Genomic DNA, 16,954 nt, shown 5'->3' with positions numbered 1-16,954 from the left:
ACCTTTTAGTTGATTCAGTCTGTTTGTCATTGTCTCATTAAACAGAGGTTGCGTTCTGATATCTAACGAGATGTCACTTGTTGCAGGAAGACAACAGCACAAATGTGTGAGATTTGGAGTATAGTAACCAGAGTATTTTATGGAAAACGTATGTTAGTATTATCTGAAATATTTGTCATTGATGATTATTTACAGAGAAGAAAGGGAGGACAATTGGCAGCGGATGTTTTTATTTTACTGTTTACATATTCATTACATCTTGCTGATGCTTCTTATTATTACACTATCCTCTATGTTGCTGTAACACTGCAAATTTCCCTGCTGTGGGAATGATTATCTTAGAAAATACCGTGTATATGTGCTCTTTCAATAACTAACGTAACCATTGTCAAAATTGTCTAAACCTTACCAGTCAGGAAGCAAACCCAAAGCTCCTGTGTTTAAGTCCTCTAATACTTTGTATTTTGCCATTCACTCTGACCATTTCACTCAAACATTGCCACTGGACATGATCCTGTCAGCTGTTATGTTTCCCTCAAAGCTAAGCGCTACCACAACATATAAAGTCTTTCTGTGGTCTGTCCTACACCAGTATCTTTGCTGAATTGCAGTGATTTATTTTGGGTGATAAACCCTCTAAATATATGTAGATTGAGATTAATCTTAATTTTTTGGAATGAGGTGTTGACTTTTGCCTGCAAGCATGCAGTTGGTTAGGCTACATGGTGATCAGCTGAGGTGACTCACCACCTAATAATACAGACTACAAAGGCCAGACTTAAAGCTGTTTCTCACCAGTGTGATGCAAAAATGTGGGGCAGGAATATGAAAAATCTGCATGCAAATTGCCAAGATAGAGAATATTTAAGGGGCTAATGTTAACTACACAATACATAAATTAATCAGATCCCAAATTTGTTGCTGATGCTAACTGTTGTGGCTAGCTTGATTCTGTGACCAACATATAAAGTTAGCAATATCAGCTATATCACCATCTTCATTGTATCCCAGCCGCTTAAGCAATGCATTGTCCTTTAGTTGTTCGTACAATAATGGGTGTTAAGAAACCAAATAGATACGACCTTCCCCCATGTTGACAGCTATGACCTGGGGGTATGACATCAGTTAGAACAAAGGATTTCAATTGTCAAACATATATTTCCACAGGCAAAATTGCTGAAATTGAGGTCTGTCAGAACATTTTTCCCCTGCATGAATGATCCGCGGGGGTGTGCAAGGACTCATAAGAACCCACAAAATTATCTTTTCTAAATTTCTGTGCAAATTTTTTAGATGAAAATCAATGCTTTGTATGAAACAGCTTCTAAAGTGAAAAGGTTATTTTTGCCGCCATTTCACAAAGGAAATATGTGCCATGGGTAGCAAACAGAATCAGGTAACACAAGTGGCATAATATCCTTTAGGGCCAAAGTCCGTCAGTGTCAGGTCATTCTCTTGAGCGCTCCTCATGTCGCAGTGTTGTGTTCACTGAAACCTCCGTGGACATCATCGCGTTACCTCAGCTGGCATGCAGGTGGACAGCGGTCATGTTCAGAAGGCCCTTAACCTTAATGTTTGATGACATAATAAGGTTGGTTGTCCGGTATGTGCCATGTCTTCTTGTTTAACTGAGGTAAGGTCTCTGCCAACAGACATCTGCACAACGAGAATGCTGCTGCTTAATCATGTTATCACGAGAGGCTGTGTGTGCTGACCATTACATTAGTTTGTAGGGGATTCAATTATATCCACTCAAGTCTCAATCAGACATGTTTAAGTATGATGGTAAATTACAAAGAGAATCTTAAAAGATAGAAGTTCCTGATATCCACTGTTGACTGTAACACTGGAGCAGCGGCCCGTCATCCAAAGTATAGCATATGTCATAATGACATAGACAATGCATTACTGACAGGTGGGCCACAGCAAAACTGAGCTTGAATAATAGTCGTACAGAGGTGGAAGAAGTACTCAGATCTTTTACTGTAGCCTCCAGCAACACAAAGGACATTCCTAGCTTGGAGTATGAAGCAAAAAAAATTTATACAGAGTTATAAAATGAGCAAATCACAAGGCTTTGAGATATGTTGCATTATTTGCCGTATTGTTTTTGCACAGCCATGTTCAGACAAAACAGTTTTATACTTAATGACACACCTGTGACATTTAAGATAAACCCATTGTCCGCATATGAGGACAATACAAAAGACAGTGGATGGAGTGGTTGCCGGACCAAAGATGTGTCTGGCAAAGTAAAAAACAAATAAATCTGCACACCAAAGTCTGAGGAAGAGCCGTGTGGCTTGAAAGATCTCAAAATGGTAGCTACTTGGTGTGCGGACTTATTTGTTTTTTACTTCCCCACATGAGGAGTCTTTTATTTATTTATTTATTTATTTATTTTTTCAAAAACTATGCAGTTTAAAGACAATGCTTACTTTTTTATGCTTATCAGGTCCTAATCTCAAATAGCAGAGATAAATTAAAAATGCATACGAAACAAAAGCTCGGGTTCCAGGGTATTAAACGTAGTAATACCACAGTGCAAGAATACTTTGCATTTAAAGTCTTACTCAAGTGGAAATACAGATGTATTAGCATCAAAATATACCCTTTAAGTACCAAAAGTAAAAGTACTCACACAGATTGGCCCATTTCAGAATAATATATTACTGGATTCTAACTGCACATTAGTCTGTAAACATCTCTATTCTTGCAGCGGGTAAAGATGGATCTCATTTTTAAATCTTTTATATGCTGCTTTGTAGCTTAATCCAGTAGTAATATGTCATCGTTAATTAGTTGATTATATTTTGTATTAATAATCTAAATAATCTAAAGCTGTCAGATAAATGAAGTGGAGTAACACGGTTGATATCTTCCTCCAAAAAAACCCTCAAGTACTTAAGTAAATGTACTTGGTTACATTCCACCATTGTGGCCATAACAATACTTGAGAACAGGTAGTGGATATATTTGTTGAAATGTGATTTTGCATGAACACATGAACACTGGATACTGTTATTAAATCATGCGGAGAACTCCATCCATCATTTGCAGATGTTTACCATGTGCCAGGTGATTCTATATTACTGCAGTTTTCTGTTCTGTTCGATGGCTCGCGGTTTGTAGCAATACATTTATGTCGTCCTAAATGGTTATTTTGACGCTTAACCTTCTGTTTTCTTGATTATTCCAACAAGTTTCTCCTTTACCTGTTCAGCCCCTGTAGACTCACCCATTGGTCCATTGTTTCAACACATTGTGCTGCAAAGCCTCTTCCAAATCAGCTAATTTTATACCATAATAAGGTCACAACATTTGTAAAGATGACAAATCTGTCAGGGTCAACTGCAGCAATATGTATAAACGAATTATACCCTACTTGATTTGTCAGGATGTAAGCATGATAAACTACCTTCAGTGAAGTGCTGGAACATGCAGATTCAGGATATATATTTGATGCCGTTTTATTTTTCTACCTTTGAAGCTACGTTGGGGAAACTCAGTAGGTGCGTCCAGAGTTTAGGGGGTTTTAGACTTGGATTTGATGACAAACCTAACATCATAATCCTTTTAATTATGTAGTGTGTCTTTACAAAAAACACTTTATACTATTTTATTGGGATATACATGACAAAACGTCATGTTTATGGTTGCAGTGATCTCCACCATACATACAGCACATCTCCATTCCAAAGCCTGTCTTTTTGGCAGTCTGTGTGTTGCCAACAGTGATGCACCTCACAAGAATAGATCAACCATAAAAATATTTATAAATATATGCGCACTGTTTGTCAAAAGGATTAGCATTAGCTTTCTATAAATACATAGTTTTTCATTCTTGTTAATTAGGTTGAGGAGAGGCAACACCGCAGTGCTGCTCTCCTCAGTTTTTGGTAAAATTAGAAAATTATTTTAATTAATAGGTGAGATTGCAGGTGTTGAAATCTTAAATAATGTGTAATAAGTTCACTCTAATTGCAAAGGCTTATGTAGATCAGTGAGAGTTTCTGGGTTTACACTCATCGTAAATATACAGTGAATCTAGGCGACACTTTGAATTGTAATCTATTGTTTTTATTTACTTACTATCACAGATGTGGGTTTCCCTACACTTCCTAGTGCACTGGTTACATCACATAGCAATATTAGATTTGTTCTAGTGGAAGTTTTTATTCATCAGCGGCAGCAGCAGAGGGAGCTGCTATAGTTTGCTACAGTGTAATCCCTCATCAGATCCTCTCTCATGCACTCATCATCATCATCAGCAGCATAATTTAGACATCACTGTCTTTATCGCTCAGTTTTACTAAAGTGAGAAACAGTCCAGGGTCTCTGGCTTCCCCTTGATGAGACAGGCAGCCACTCTGGCCCATTTAAGATGTGAAAATAGACCGGGGAGGAGGAGGCTCATCTGCTGTGGGGGCCTCGTTTTAGCGTTGCCCGCCCCTCCTAGACATCAGAGGACAGATCTGTCGGTGTGGATCAGCAGCTTGCATACAGCCAACCCTTTCTACTGTCACAGCACTGCTTAATATTCATGAGAGCAAATTGGAAGACAGTCATTTAACTTCCGTGCATGGTGTATTGCCTCTGGGCAGATCAGATCAGTGGGAATGCTTACTCATACTGGACTGCCTGGCCCTGAAGGGTTGTTGTCTGTCTGTCTCAGGACCTCTAGCTGCTATATGTTACTTTCAGGTTTATGGCCTTTGGTTAATGGCTAAATTTACTTTGGTAAAATAGGATTTTTAGCTATTTAATTCAGTTTAAATGAAAAAGAAAATACCTGTACACTTTATCTCCAATTTGGGTCATGCACAGGTTTTAGCTGCTGTGAAGCCAGCTTGATGACATGCTTTACATCTTACCAATGCTGCTGTCCATAAATCCACAGAATAGGAATAGAAATTTGTTAAGGTGGAAAATTGCTGTGGCTACTGTGACTCTAGAATGTGAGCGAGCCAGGTATGATCTCCACATCCCAGGCAGACTTGCCCTGAGGGCACAGAGCAGAGAGTTGCTTTAATTACCCAGGGTTCCCGCTGTCACATTGTCACTGTAAAGCACCCGGTGCCACGCTGCCATGTGGTGCTGAGTCCCCCTACCGCGGCGGCGATGACAACTCAGACAATGGCTCTGCTCGCTCAACAGATGCAACGCGAGTGCCCTCTGAAATATGGGAAGCTGAATCAATCCCACTGTCTCTCTGATTCTCTTTTTGCCTCTTCTTGTTTGCTCTCTGCTGTTCTCTCTTCTTCCATGTCAGAGAGTGTTCATGAAAAGAGCCTGCCGGCTGCATGAAAGACAGAATATGTAACTATGGAGTGAGAGTTAATAGGTTGTCACCAGTTTCCCATGTGGCATTGGGACTTTTCACTTAACGCTGCAGGTACATGAGACAGTAAAAAATCTCACCAACGCTACGTGACTTTTACATGCTTTGATCACGTGTCCGAGCAGCTGTATCCCCAAACGCTCAGAATACAAGATTGAAAATGTGATTTTTTTTGTGGCAACTTCTTCCTTCTTGAGATTCAGAAAACAACCAGTTAGTGAATTCATCTTTACCTGCTGTTCGCTCCCATCGGCATTGATTGCACGTTTACTTAAATGAAGCGCCCCAGTGGCTCTGAAAGCACACTGTCATGGTTGGTTACACCCTGTCAAATGATCAGCTCTATTGTGTGAAGGATCACAGTCCCGTGATGATGCTGAGCCATAGGTGTTGTTTGTCCGATTGTATACAGTAACTCTGTGGGAGCATTACTGCGGCTGTTCCCAAATCACATTTTAAATAATAAATCATCAGAGTGTAAATACTGTGAAAAGGAGAGTTTGGTCTAAATTGTTCCTCTTAAATATTGTGGCTATCTTAATATTGAAAAACAGACAACACTTTGGGCTTATTCCGGTACCAATGACATGGTTACATCTGATTAGGTTTAAGTTATCATTCTGTGTAAAAAATCATAAATGCCAGTTACAGTATATATTAACAGTGCTGCAAAATTATGTAACGCAGCACTCAGTACAACAGATGATGTAAAGCCCAAGGTTTAAATGCAGATCAGCGTAATTGCTGTCGAACAAGAGTGTTAGCATCTACAAAAAGTCTAATATAGTAATGGCTGTTGGATGACTGAAATGTCATAAGAAACCGCACAAGGTTTATCTACTGCAGCTTTAAGTTATGTCCATTGTTCTTTACTGAAAATTGACAAAAACACATTTTACTGTAAATTTCATGGCACATTTACAGTTGTTTGTTGTGTAAAGGCAACACACAGCCTTGTGGAGAAATTAATGCTGCTCTAGTTCGAGGTTGACACATCATATTGGCGTTTGGCCATGTGGTTGAGCTAATTTGGTTACTCTGTCCAATACTTGTCTTTTAGTAACTCAATGTACAGCAGGAAATGGCACTTTAACATAAAGCTATGTGCCAGAAATTATCTATGCTTAAAAATAAAATTTGTTTTTTACAAACTTGACACATTTGGATGTCACTTGTGGTCCATTCAGAATGGTCCCACGACTGTTTTGGACTGCAACCCACTAGTTGGGAGCCACTGTTTGAGACAATATGCTTGAAAAGAGATGGTTTAATCGATATTTCTGGATGAACCATGGACCAAATGACTATGTGCAATGAGAAGGGAGTTTCACCAACAACTCTGCCAGTGATAACAGGTCTTTATGCAGGATGTATCTGATTGTTCTGGTTTTCTGTCCAACAACTTAACTGTTTTCATTCACTTTCATCACTCCCATTTGTGTCAATTTTCAGCCACAGCAGGCAAAAACAGAAAGCAGACAAATCTGGCAATCAGCTAGTGAACATAGTGGAGCATTTAACAGCTACAGAGCCAGATAGTTTTTCTCAGGAGTTGGTGGAGACCAAAACAGAGCTAAAAGGAGAGTAAATCAAGTTAGCAGACACATAATCTTGCTTGCTACCCCAGTGCCCATTATGTAGCTGCTTCCTAAGTCAGCTGCATGAAACCTGGAACCTGCACCAATGCAAAAGACAATATAGAATCTCTACAATGTTAGTTTTGAGTGATATCTTTCAGTATGTTGATGTAGCATACCAACCAAAACTATGACAATACATGCATACATCTTAAAAAGAGTAAATGGAACAGTACTGTTTTAAAAGCACATGCCCCATGCACAGCGTTTTCAGTCCTTACAGCTTGGTGCAGGCGATGGCAGGACGTATCAGATTGATAGTCCATAAGCAGATACACCACACACACAACAAGGCTGAATTGCTTCTTCTTTTAATTTAGTCTTCATCTGAAATGTTACAGGAACAGTACTGTATTCAGTTACTTGTATGACCCAGTCATGTGTTATCCCCACTGATGATTTAAATGAAACAGCTTTTTTCCTTCTGCCCTTCTCCCTGAAGATATCCCATAGGAAAAAAAAAATCATAGTCAATTATAGATGCATATAATGCATTATTGAACAGTGTCATTTATTTCACCTTTACAGTTGAGCTCATGAAAAATTATGCCAATTACTGATTTCCTCTCGGGCAATGTAGTAAGTGGTTGGGCCCTGAGGCCGTTTGTTGGGGCATGACACAGTGCTCTTTGTGAGGTCTGATGGGGTGATGTACCTGCGTCACCGGAGCATTTGTGGCCTGGCTCCTGAGCTTAGTCAATTAGGAAAACGAGTAGTGCGGTGATATGCGCCCTTCCACCAGAGTCCATTTCTTGTTTTAATTAAATCAATCTCGCTATCACTCAGCCAGTCTAAATTGAGTCGCTCTCACGTACTTTTCATATGTGAAATAGACGAATATCAAAACAGCCATGACATAAATCCTAATCCAATTTCTCCGATGCTTGCACAGAATAGAAGCTTTCCAAGCAACCGCACGCTTCTTTGATGTACTTCTCTCCAGCCGGTTGCTATTGTGGCACTGTAATGTTCAAAGTATCAATTAACTAAGTACCCAAATTGTATTTGCAGAAAACTTTGATGTGTGCTGGTTGTGTCTGTCACAGGATTCTTTTAATGAAGAAAAATAATAGTTAGTTTTTTTAATTTGCGCTATTTTTTTTTTTTTTTTTAAAAACAGTCTTTGTCTTCACTTACGTCCCAGAATCCGTCCATATGATCATACGACATCATCAAAGCAGGATCTCAGACTGCTGACGTATAACAATACTCATACATAAGCCAAATGTACAAAGAGTCTTTAGTATAATCACCAGAACATTTCATATCTTAAACACAAAGAGATTGACTACTGAATGTAACATCAGTAAAGGCTGAGTGTTTTAAAATATAGACATGAGTGATTTGAAAGTGTCTTCTCCTTCTCACTAACCTTGAGCACCGTCCATGAACAGGTGGGGTTTTGATCCCCCCAGCCCCCTCCACCCCTCATGGCTCCAGTCTGTATTATCAACAGAGCACTGAGAAGATTGATACTCCCTGTGCCAGCTGGAAAAAAGAGAATGAATCAGAATTTAATATGACTTTGATGTATTATTTTCATCTTGGCCGGTGCCACAGACCCACTGAGAACCCAGCACACTATCCCACCGCATTTTAAAAGATTCAAATTGGCTAAAACTTTTTGATGTAAGAGACTGTACGGGGAGTGTATACAAAAGTTCCTCTGCTGGGAGCATATATACAGCACTTCTTAATATTTTATTGAAGTCAAATATGTTAATTAAAGAGCCAGTGTGTTTCAGATGTGATATGCTATATGTAAAATTCACACAGTCTGCTTGTATGTGGTTGTCAAAGCACAACACTGTTTGTATTGCTCATTACCAGGAGGACTGGGGATTAACCAGCTCAGGAGAAAAGCATTTTTCAGTAATTCATTCACATGAGATTTTTTTCATTTATATATAGATATTTATTTAGAAGTAGATAGACAGACAGTGTGCATTGTTAACTATCCCCATTTCCTGGTGTAATGACGGGAAAACGCGCACCGACATGCATCCAGACTTGCTAATAAGCATTGCAAGCTGTCCACAGTATATCTATAGAGACTGAACATATGTGCAGAATATGTGCAGAAACCAGAGGTGCATTGTTAGTCACCACCTTGTACAATTCACAGATGGAAGTAACAAATAGTTATGTGCAGCAGTGGGCCTGAAATGTGCATTGTTAGCATTTACAGATGAAATCAGTGTACATCCAGAGACAGCAGGCAGAGTCACACACAGGCAGGTAGACAGATAGATGGATTCAGTCATCAGATTGTCCTGCGACTGAAACAATCAGGCCTGACACTTTGATACAAGCTGTACTGCAGTAATTCACCTCAGTGTCTGCAGGGTGTGGATGGTGTGCTTGTTCCTTCGTCTCCTGGCAAAGTTTAATAATGTTTATTTGAGGATTAATGTCCCAGTCAAAGTGCAGTTTTGTTACAGGGAGGCCTGACGGACTTCTAAAAACAGCTGCGTCAGTAAACACAGCATCAGTACCTCATATTATACTAAAATGACTAGAAAACATTTTGTTAATTTTCTAGTATGCATCATTTACACAAATATATGTTAGAAACTGTTATTATAATTTCAATTCATTGTGTTTCTTCACACAAGGTCATCCCTTTCAGGAGTGCAAGCTAATGTTAGCTAAAATTTTGTCGGTCGCTTTCACTCAGTTAATGTCTTGTAGGATCTAGCATTTTAACACCTGAGACGCCAACTACAGGTAAAATGTACACCATTTCTGTTTTGACCTATTTGTTGGACGCTGGCATCAGTGTTAGCTCATTGCTAATGCTATTTGTTAATGCCAAATTTAACATAGCTTTAGCCAAGTTTATCCTCAAAGGTGATAGCTTATATTTGCACCATCTTGCTAAACAGTGGCGGGAGCAAGGGATATCTCCAAGTCTGAAAAGCAAAGTCAGTGTGGAAGTGCCTTAAACCTGCATTCTTCCTAATGGCCAGCAGGGGGCAACTCCACTGGTTGCAAAAAGAAGTCTAATTTAAAGATTTCTTCAATTCAGCATGATGTTCATTTTGTAAATCATGGTTCCAGTTAGAGTGAAATATTTGATAAAGCAGGGTATGCTTTAAGGCGTGACTGCCTTGTGGTTGACAAGTCGCTATCAGTTGTATAAAGATAACTGGATACAGCGTTGGAGGAAGGGCACTGTTCATGCCAGTGAAGGTTGCTATATGGCACATGAAACCTAAAAAATCCAGATTGTGAAACTAGTCATTTTGCAGGGATAGTGACACAAGAAAATGTATATATGGGGGATTGTATTTTTGGGCCCGATGGCATCATGTGACAGACACGGATGTTGTAATTCCACAATTTGGCCACCATGCAAAACTGGCTCCGAAGGTCGGCACTATTCCTGTGGACGTAATCGCTACCATGGCAGTGTCTTGAGGTACTCAGTCTGATACACCCCTCGCTCCTCCATAGCTCCGCCCTCTTGTCCAAATATGGTCTCTTCTGGCTGTGAAAATGCCAAACTCGAGGCTTCAAAATGGGAGTCCAAAAAGCAAAGGGTGACGTCACTGTGACTAAGTATAGTTTATGGGTAAAGAATAAAAGATAAAGTATTAATACCACAATGTAGAAATGTAGTAGTACTAAAATCCTGCATTCAAAACTTTAAGTACAAATTATAAATATTGTCAGCAAAGTGCACTTCACGTATCTGAAGTAAAAACATTAATTATGTAGAGTCACCCCTGTCAGAGCTGACATTATTTTGTATATTATTTTATTGGATCATAATGAATATATTGATGTATTCTAGTGTAAGCATCATTTAGTACTGCAGCTCACTGAGAAGTGGTAAAAAAATGGAAAGTTAAGTACCTATAAAAATTGTACTTAAGTACTTGGGTAAATGTACTTTTTCACTTTCCACCCCTGCGATATATTGCCATATTGCTAACAGCAAATGTACCTTTTATAGATTTTCTGGGTCGCTTGTCCTGGCTTTCTCTTTGCCATGTTAACCCATAATATTAAGTGCCTGAAATACAGACAAAGTTGCCCATATTTAATTCTGTTGATGCAGGAATTAATGAGTACAAATAATTGCACTCATATCCTAATATATTGTGCACACACATCAATTATTGGACATGCCTCCCTCTTTTTTCCTTCATGTGGATGAAACTCCCCACAGTCAGTCCACGTCATGTGAAAAGGTTTGCCAGTGCATATACCAGCCTCTGTAACACTGCAGAGTTGTTTGCATACAGAAATGGTGCAAATGTCCAGATCTCCAATATGTCAACAGATTCTTGTAGAAAAATACTGCAGTATTGATCTCTAGTGTGCTCATAATTTTTAATGAGTATTCCTAATTTGTAACAGCAAACGAGTGTTGTGTGGACGTGTACATGAGCAGGTCATCGGCCCGTCTCATTGCTGGTTGAGAGCTGCTGGAGCAGAGAAAAGGATGGAAACGTCTGCAATTTGAAACCTTGTTAGGAATTTATGAAGTGCTAAAATGTTTTCTCCCCAGGGAGGGTCCAAGCCAGCTGCCAGTGCCACTGTAAACCATTTAGTGCAGAGCCTCTGGGCTCGTCACCAGGCTGAGATGGCAAGCGAGATACGCACACAAATACTGTATATTCGAGTATTTTTGCCTGAAATACAGAAGTATACAAACAGACTGTGTCTCTCAAACACAGAACCTCAGATTTTAAACATGTGCTGGCTTCACCACTCAAATCAAACAGCTGTAGATTACTGTGGAGCTAATTGGTCCAACATTGACATTTATTACCCTCCTCTCCTCTGGAGAATGCTCCTGCATAAACTGCATTTAACGTTAGTCTCTTAACTGTGATGTTGGCTTGAATTAAAGCTTGAACATGATCAAGGCAACTGACCTTATTTCATAATTGATAGTAGTTTATGTTAATTTAATGTTCCCGAAGTCCCAGGGATGGGAATAGATTGATGAATCCTAATCTGCTGATCATGTTCCATAAATAGACGCAGTTACAGTGAATGACTAAGAGGAATACTAATTTATGCTTTCTAATTTTTCACATTTACATACTGAACAATCTGAATTTAAAGAAGAACAAAAGTATATTTTTGCCAAAAAGTCTGTGGCCTCTGCTCCAGATTTCTTTTGAGACCTACTATCAAGGTTGTGCTTCCAAACTGTTCACAAGAAAAATGATCAAAAACAGTTCATGGTTGTAACAATGAACATCCTGTCTTTCCTCTCTTGCAGTTTTCAGTGAGGACCTACATTCCAGCTTATACTTTGTCAATGCATCTTTGCAAGAGGTAGTATTTGCCAGCACCACAGGGACCTCTGTGCCCTGTCCTGCTGGTGGCGCGCCTCCCGCCTCGCTGCGCTGGTATCTGGCGACCGGCGAGGAGATTTACGATGTCCCGGGCATCCGCCACGTCCACCCCAATGGAACCCTCCAGATCTTCAACTTCCTGCCATCCAGCTTCAGCAAGCTGATCCACGACAACACGTACTACTGCACTGCCGAGAACCCCTCTGGCAAAATCAGGAGTCAGGATGTCCACATCAAAGCTGGTGAGTCCATAGAGGAGGTCTGTGTGTAGTAACGGTGTGATAATTTTGTCATAATTGAGTGGTAAACTCAAACACTTAAAGACAAATGACAGATGTTTGGTGTATAAATGTTGGTGGTACCAATGAATTAAGAACAGGTTTCCAAAATCCAAAAATACTGTAATAACCCTGTCATGTATCTCAGACAAAGAGCAAAAGCTCAGATTGGAGCATGACTTTAATTAATTGATCTGAGTCTGATGGATGGGTATCTTGCCCTAGATAAGTGATTGGAAAGATCAGCTGAACTTTGTAAGAGCACATATGTCAAAAGATATAAAAAGGCGAAAGTAGGTCGTAGAAGCTGTATTCATATTGACCACTTGAGTGAACTCTTTAAAATGCACTTAAATCACAGTCAAGGACAATGTGGTTCTCAGTGCAAGATCCACTCAGCACCTGCTAGGGTGGAGTATCAATTAAAAAACAATACCAGTACCAATGCCAGTGTCCTTAAAATCATACCAGTACCAACAGAGTACCATTTGATACCTATATTTGATACCTATATCTACTACAGGCGTGTAGTATATATACACCACAGACTGTATTGAAGCTGCTGCAGTAGTGGGCCAATCACACATCATATTAAATCGAAGGATGCTTGCAGTGATTGGCTCAAGCAAAATAATACATATAGTCTTTTTTTTCTAGATCTGCATACAAAAAGGATCAAATGCAGGTACTGTTTGACTGGAGAACTTTAAATATTACTTTGCACTAGGTTATTTCAGTTGATACTTTAAAGGTATCAAGTGCCAATAATCATCCTTAGTAGCTACGCTTGAGCTTTCAGCTGTATCACATGATTTTCCTCTGCAGATGGAGTTGTGGATTTTCATTTTTTCTGAGCACTTCAAGGATTTTTTCATCCATGTTGGAACAAGAATTGAAAAAGGACTGAAAGTTAATTCTTGCCCTTGGAAACAACAATCGATATTAACTCTTACCTAGATTGGTTTTGTACTCACATTACAATACAATATGATACGATACGATACGATACGATATGATATATGATGCAATACAATATGATACAATAGGATACGATATGATATGATATGATACGATACGATACAATACGATGCAATACAATGTGATAAGATTAGAAGCTGCACAAGTATTGCTGCCTTACAATAACAGCTTTGCATGTGTGACCAAATTTGATCCAAATTTCTGCCGATAAAAAATTAACACTTAAAGGTGTACTATGCAGGATTGCCTTTTACTGTCCGTAAACACGCTCACCGGCGAAAGTGAAAGTAAAAGCCAACCCCGGATTTATTCTCATTTGGCGTTTCGCCTCGCTATATTTGCTTTTTTTCTGCACTGTTTCTCTTGGATGTTTGCCGCTTATGGTCTGACACCTGGTCACTACCTTTCTATAAAGCCCCAACCTCACCTGAGTGCTGTGGGGGCACACGCCCATACACGTCCACAACAGACAATAAGACGAAAACAAAAAGATGCAAGCAATATTGTGATGCTAGAGTCAACTTCCTATGCCCCCTGTTCCTGTTGAGTTTTCCTAGATGAGAGCTTGATCCTGGGTCCACACCTGGACACCCATCCTGTCCCCAAAAATGAAACTAAGAATACAGTAATGCAGTTGATCCCTTCTGAATGCGACTTGTCATGTATTTATGTTTTTTTTTCTTGATCTACAGTTTCACGGGAACCCTACACAGTCAGAGTGGCCGACCAGAAGGCTATGAGAGGCAGTGTAGCCGTCTTCAAGTGCATTATCCCTGCTTCTGTGGAGGCCTACGTCACTGTTGTATCATGGGAGAAAGACACAGTTTCACTCAGCTCAGGTAAGATGAGTAATTATTTTCCTACACTGTAAATTGAGTGATTTAAAACAGAGCTTTTAGTGCTCAGATAAGTCCAGGGATACAGCCTGTTAAAAATCAGGTTGAATGTGTAATATTTGAAGGTAAAATGCCAGTGTTAATGTTAAAATGAGTCTGTAGAAGGTGAAATGTTTGATGGAGGGTGAGGTGTGTTGCTTTTTTTTTCTTCTTTTTTCGCTGTTTATCCCAGCCCTCCTCCCCGCTCTGCTCCGCTCCATGCTCTTTGGACACTATGTTCTGTTTCACTGTGAGTCATCTTCTTACCTGTTTTCTGTCGTAGTCTGCCATTACTGGGGCTCTGCAGCTCAGCACAGTCCTGTCCTCTCACTAGCCAGAGGATGTTGATAACTGTCACATTGAATCACTGAGCCTCTCTCTCCTGTACACACTTCACCTCAGCCAACTCCATTTTGAGTCCAGCAAGGGGTAAAGTGGAACAGTTTACATAGCATCATTGACCTAGTTACCCTCCTTGTTTGAATCCAGTGGCACAGCATGATAAGGCAAGACACCAGAACGTTCTGCGGGTTGGATTTTTACTCAAGTTAAATGGGATGCTTATCTCTTGATTGCTCCATGTACTGCCCGCTGGCTGATTTCGCTTCATACTGGGGCGTTCAGGGACCTGTAAGTGAGCACTTGATGTCATTTGACTGAGGGCAGAATCTGGGACGGTGTTTTGGTGGCATTTTAAATGTGTCTGCTCAAGCATGAAGATGTGTCTTCTGATCCATGCCAGCGACTTATTTACTCGAGGTTACTCGAGTTACTCGCTGTGAGCTGCCGGTTGAAGACATTGCCTAATGTCACGGAGAGCAGGCGAATATGCAGCATGCAGATATGATTACCTTCTGTAAATGAAATGAATCATGTAGACAAGACTCAGAGATGATGTTTATCACGTCTGTGGCTGGAAAGCGGTGTCCATTATGAGGATAAAATGCTTTAACATGTCTCCTCTACATCTTAATCAAAGGTCTGTTGGCCTGAATTAGGAAATGTATAGACCTTCTCGTTGTCTGTGACTTGAATTTGAAGCGCACATGTCTCTGTGTGTTTGCCATCCTTTTATATTGAGTACAATCATTGCCAATCATTTCTTAAATCAACTCTCATTGTAGTGTCTGCAGTGACATCTTTCCTTTTTCTACAGCAGTTCTGACGGCCTATAGAATATGCAGTGAAGTTTTGATGGATTATATTGTATGCTCGGTGTTCTTTTGAGTTCTTTCGCGAGCGTTCAAAAGAACAACGATATTGGATTGTCCGTGTTTACTCCAATAAGTATTGCAGCAGGCGAGTGCTGTCAAAAGCATGAGCACACTGTCAAAATCACTGCTGCTCCGTGATAAATATTTGATGGTCGATTCTGATGCATGAGCGGATTCACCTCGCACTGTTATGGAGAGGGTATGTTTACTCTAGGAGCGAGGGTTAGAAGGATGTGTGTGCAAGTGTGTTTGTGCGTGAGCGAAAAGCCTGTGCGCGAGAGGGAGAGGCCATGAGGAGACCAGCAGGGCTTGACAATGGCAACAGGATGCAGTTTGACCCAGCCTGGTTTTGTGACGCCTTCTCCAGCCCCTCTTTTCTTTTCTTTTTTTTTTTAATTTTTCATGAAAGAAGACTTGGTCTCAGTGGACACAAAATAAAGCTATCCAACAGCCACACTGAATTATTAATCTCTGGTTTTTTGTTGGGAACAGTAACATCAAGCGCACTTCCCTACCCTCGCATTGTGCATCACAATGTGAGCAACAGCAGTTAAGGTTTGAGATATTTCGAGACACCACGATGGTGTTTTTGAACAATTTAGGTGGATGATGTCACATGATTATTAAACAAATGAACATCCACAGTTTACAAAACTTTTGATCACTAATGATTGTGTATCTGCTAGTTTAATGTCGTCAGGTGTAAATGTGGTTTTTAAGATCAGCATAGAGGCTTAAATCACGGCCGCTGAAATCTTTGAATATCCACTGATTCACATTAGGGTCAAAAATAGATGCATAATTACAGACTAGGGCCTGTCTTAATTAATCAGCTGTGATTGAAAAGTTAATTACAATATGAATTACCTCTCAGAATGAGGACTGCTTAGTAGTCATTTGAAGCGGCCTGTTTTCAATGTGAATGAGCACGACGCAAGCTCACTGGGTCCTAATGTTGCCACTAACATACCATTAACCCGTCATGAATTTTAAAATGGATCTCGCAGCACGAGCTTTCAAATGCCCGGCTCCGATCGCCTTCTCGCTGCTTTTGATAAACAATTGACAGAGCTAATAGAGAGATGAAAGAGGAGGGGAAAAAAAGAAAGAAAGAAAGTAGAACGGGGAGGAGTCGAGCTGTGTCCTACTGTGTTGTTGCCAGGATTTTATATGGTGGACCTTTATTTCATACATGTGTCGATCGGTGTTGTCACATGCACCTTTGTGCGGCGGTTTGCACGTGCTAATGTCTGTGCAGTTGTGTTCTTTTACATGCTGCTGTGTGTTTCAAGTGGCCATGCATTTGAAAAGGGGTG

At 40.0% G+C, this 16,954-nt stretch overlaps 1 protein-coding gene across 3 annotated transcripts in view; it reads left to right on the top strand.

Annotated features, from left to right (window-relative positions):
* dscamb (Down syndrome cell adhesion molecule b) overlaps positions 1–16,954 on the top strand; it is a 172,443-nt gene that overhangs the window by 27,193 nt on the left and 128,296 nt on the right. For all 3 annotated transcript variants that reach the window (XM_049577356.1, XM_049577355.1, XM_049577354.1), the window contains 2 exons: positions 12,218–12,535; positions 14,242–14,388. In XM_049577356.1, the coding sequence (XP_049433313.1) occupies positions 14,286–14,388 (103 nt within the window). In that variant the 5' untranslated portion in view covers positions 12,218–12,535; positions 14,242–14,285. The remainder of the gene's footprint in view (positions 1–12,217; positions 12,536–14,241; positions 14,389–16,954) is intronic.

The sequence above is a fragment of the Epinephelus fuscoguttatus genome, linkage group LG5, assembly GCF_011397635.1.
Source record: "Epinephelus fuscoguttatus linkage group LG5, E.fuscoguttatus.final_Chr_v1".
NCBI classification, from domain to species: Eukaryota; Metazoa; Chordata; class Actinopteri; order Perciformes; family Serranidae; genus Epinephelus; species Epinephelus fuscoguttatus.
Note: the sequence above shows the minus strand (reverse complement) of the source record. Positions and strands in the feature narration are given on the sequence as shown.